General features: G+C 40.5%; 1 protein-coding gene across 1 annotated transcript; it reads right to left on the reverse strand.

The window, feature by feature from the left end:
• Window positions 1–114: 114 nt before the first annotated feature.
• On the reverse strand, window positions 115–3,648 carry LOC107134719 (LON peptidase N-terminal domain and RING finger protein 3-like). Its single transcript, XM_015476773.2, has 3 exons — window positions 3,502–3,648; window positions 1,772–1,930; window positions 115–541 (listed from the first exon to the last, which is right to left on the reverse strand). The coding sequence occupies exons 1-3, from the start codon at window positions 3,585–3,587 to the stop codon at window positions 259–261; spliced, it is 528 nt and encodes a 175-aa protein (XP_015332259.2). The 5' UTR covers window positions 3,588–3,648; the 3' UTR covers window positions 115–258.
• Between the last annotated feature and the right edge of the window lie 33 nt (window positions 3,649–3,681).

The raw sequence follows: 3,681 nt of genomic DNA on the forward strand, positions 1-3,681 counted from the left end.
AATAACTTGCCCAAAATCAAAATTGCTCCAAGGATGAAATTAGAATATAAATCTAGGGAGTTTGACTCCAGAGACCACATCATTTTTTCTTCACAGTGGTCATGTATGCCAGGCAAGTGCTCTGCCACTGAGCCACAACTCCAGCCCCCTGAGGTAGCATTTCTTATGCATAGCTGCAACTCAGCAGCTAAACAGGGAGAGCCAGGACAATGAGTGCTGTCACTACAAATCTGCAATTGGACAGCAATCCAGCAGCATTTAGCATTGCTGTAGCAATCTGGTGAGAAATAACATGGCCCCAAGACAGTTCTGAGAAATCCTTTTGCAATCATCTTTGTATGCCAAGTTACAAGGATTCTTGGCACTAGCCACCCTCACCTTTTGATCTTCAATGTATTCAATGTCAGCTGTGTTGTAGCCATCTCGTTGACCCTGATGGAGCACCTTGAAGCGCCTCTTGCCTATGCTGTCAACCACAGAGCGACCATCGGCAAAAAATTGAACATTTCTGATCTCTAAGATACAGCCATATTCTGCAAACCTGTTTAAGAAGGTAGATCCTTGAGTTTTATTTCACTGGCCTGGACCCCAATCATTTCTATAACCCTGTGCTGTGCCTTAAGGAACATCTGCCTATTTACCTGCCCCTGGGTTTCAACTGCAACTGTACAATAGTTGGATGGAGCTAAAATATGAACCTGGACAGTTTAAGTCCAGGGCCCATGTTCTTATAAAACAAGTTTTATAATAAATACCACCTGCTTAATAAAGACCAATTCTGGGGTTTTTTAAAATAAGCAGCCTCTCACACAGTAACAGGCAGTGTTTATATGAAAAAAAAAAAAAACCCCTTAACATAGCAGTATAACTACTACCATTTATTGAGCACATATTGTGTACCAGTGCTATGGTTTGAATGTCTGCTCCCTACAAAACTCATGCTGAAATTAATTAAGATGTGGAAACTTTAAGAGGTGATTAGGCCAAAGGGGTTCTGTCCTCATGAATGGATTGATAGAGTTAAGAACAGCTTGGTATAACCCCCTTTCTCTCCACCCCCCCCCAGCTTCTCTTTGCCCTTCTGCCATGTTATGATGTAGCAAGAAGGTCCTTGCTAGACACTGGCACCTTAATTTTGGATCCTAGCCTCCAGAACCATGAGAAATAAATTTCTATTGTTTATAAATGACTCAGTATATGGTATTCTGTCATAGCATGTCAAAATGGACTCAGACAGCTGGGAACTGCACTTAGTGCTTTATGTGTATTATTAACTCATCAATCCTCCCAACAAATAAACCCAATGAGGTAAGCACTATCATCTTACCCACTTAACAGACAAGGAAACTGGATACAGAGAGGTTTGAATAACTTGCCCAAAATCAAAATTGCTCCAAGGATGAAATTAGAATATAAATCTAGGGAGTTTGACTCCAGAGACCACATCATTTTTTCTTCACAGTGGTCATGTATGCCAGGCAAGTGCTCTACCACTGAGCCAAATGCCCAGCCCCGGCCTACACTCTTATAAAACAAGTTTTACAATATAAACTACCTGCTTTACAAAAGACTGACTCTAGGATTCTTTTAAACAGGCAGCCTCTCACTTAGTAAATGTTGCACCAAAGAGACCATCATCCTTACAAATGCTCCTGTTCTTAAGCTGGCTAAACCTCATGAGATAGGTCTCCCTACCTCTGGGAACACTCCAGAGTAAAACAAAACATCCCTCTCTACCAACCTCCCTTTACTCCCAGGGCTTCTCACTTACCCTTTGACAGGATCTCCAAGGCACATGCCAAACTGTCTTGTACCTGTTTCGATACATCTGCGAATCATCAGGCGGTAACAAGGCTCAAAGATGTGTAGGGGACAAGGAACAGTGGGATAGGCCATAGTGCACACGAAAATAGGCACGTTCTTATTTAAGCTGTCAGGAAGAGGACATTAGATGGATCTCAAAGCAATGGAGTAGAACACAAAAAGGATGGTCAAATATCACCATGTAATTCCCCAGAGAGAAGGCAAGTAGCCATCAAATTTTGATGACTGATAAAAAAATACTAATGTTGTGATCTGAGTCCCACAATGTGGTGCAAAGGTTAACCTAAGGTCTAAGAGATTAAAATTGGATTGCACATGTTCTAATGTGGCTTCAGAAGTTCTCTAGTACTTTAAGATTGTGAGTTATGGCTATGTTGTGTATTTTTTCTTTCTATGATTCATCTCTTCACTCAAAATGGTCCCTCTTTAGGTGTTTTGCTGACAAATACTGAAGGTATAAGTGCATCAAGAGGTGATGGGAAATTCTTTGCAAGGTCCTCGTGACATCTCAAATTTGTAACACCTTCCCTGCCAGAAATGTGCATGGAAAGACCAACTAGGAAGAGGAGCAAGCAAGAGACAGAGAAGAGTAATTTAACCCACTGATGCTCAAATACTCTTGTGCATCAGAGATACCAGGGACCCTTAAATCCAGATGACTAGGCCACCGTACTCCCAAGGATACTGATGGGATTAGCTATGGAACTAGGATCCAGGGATTTGTGTTTCAACAGTACCCCCCAAAGATTCAGACACATGACCCACTGCAGAATCCCCAACAGGGCCAGCTCCTCTTTATCCTCTTATTTGATAAACAATCCATTGCAGGAACATTGAACCTAAACCTACAGAGATATAAGACTATCTGCACAAATCCCAAAAGGGTTAGGTTTAGAATTCCTTCAAATAGAAAGCCCCAAAGTATGTTCCCATATTTACTAATAACACCTTATGTGATATTTGAGAATATGGCTCAGAGAGACTCAAGGTTAACTTTAGAATGAGGGGAAAAAGAAAATGATGTTCTGAGTAGTTTCAGTATAAGCCAATATAAAAACATTTCTAGTTTCAGAGGAAACATTATTTAAAGTGAGAGAAACATTCAAACAAACTGATGGCAGAGTTTAGAAATATTCTCTACAGGGTGGACATAAAACCAGAACAGTTTTTTCTTGTTTAGTTGCTTTTTGGTTTTTGCTAACAGGAAACCATGCCTCACAGAATACTCACAAAATACTGTAAGAACTGCACTATGGATGTGAGGATGGGGGGGCGGTAATAAAAGGGGCAGAAATTAGTGGTGGCCCCTTACTTCTTCCGCTAACTAAGCAGACAGAGCTTGGAGCCTCAATTAGCAGAAGTTCTCCTGATTATGCTATTCCAGTTTACTCCTCCCAGCAAGGCCCGTTACAAGTGCCAAGATGCCTATTAGTTTGTGAGTTTGGCTTATGCATCTTTAGTGGTGTGTTGGTAAATGCTTAACAACTGGCTTTGGGGTAGAGGGAATCCTACTTTATACCATTTGCTGATTTCCATGGTATGAATGTTTTCACCATGGCCAGTTTAAAGTTGCCACCAAGATATCTCTGAATAAGGAGCTGGGGGGAAAAATCTGCACATTCAACTCTCATGAGCTGGTATGAATGAAACTGAAAACAGAAACATGCATATACATACTTAGACAGTTCTTCCATTTCTTCTTCATGAAGCCTTCTTCGTTCCTTTAGTTCCTCTGGAAGGAACTTAGCTATTAGCTCTTCCATTATTACATTTTTGCTGTATTTTCTTGATACCAAGCACTATATGGGGAAAAAAGCAATTTGATATTATTCAATCATCAAAAAAAAAAAAAAAAAA

This window comes from Marmota marmota, unplaced genomic scaffold (genome assembly GCF_001458135.2).
Source record: "Marmota marmota marmota unplaced genomic scaffold, marMar, whole genome shotgun sequence".
NCBI classification, from domain to species: Eukaryota; Metazoa; Chordata; class Mammalia; order Rodentia; family Sciuridae; genus Marmota; species Marmota marmota.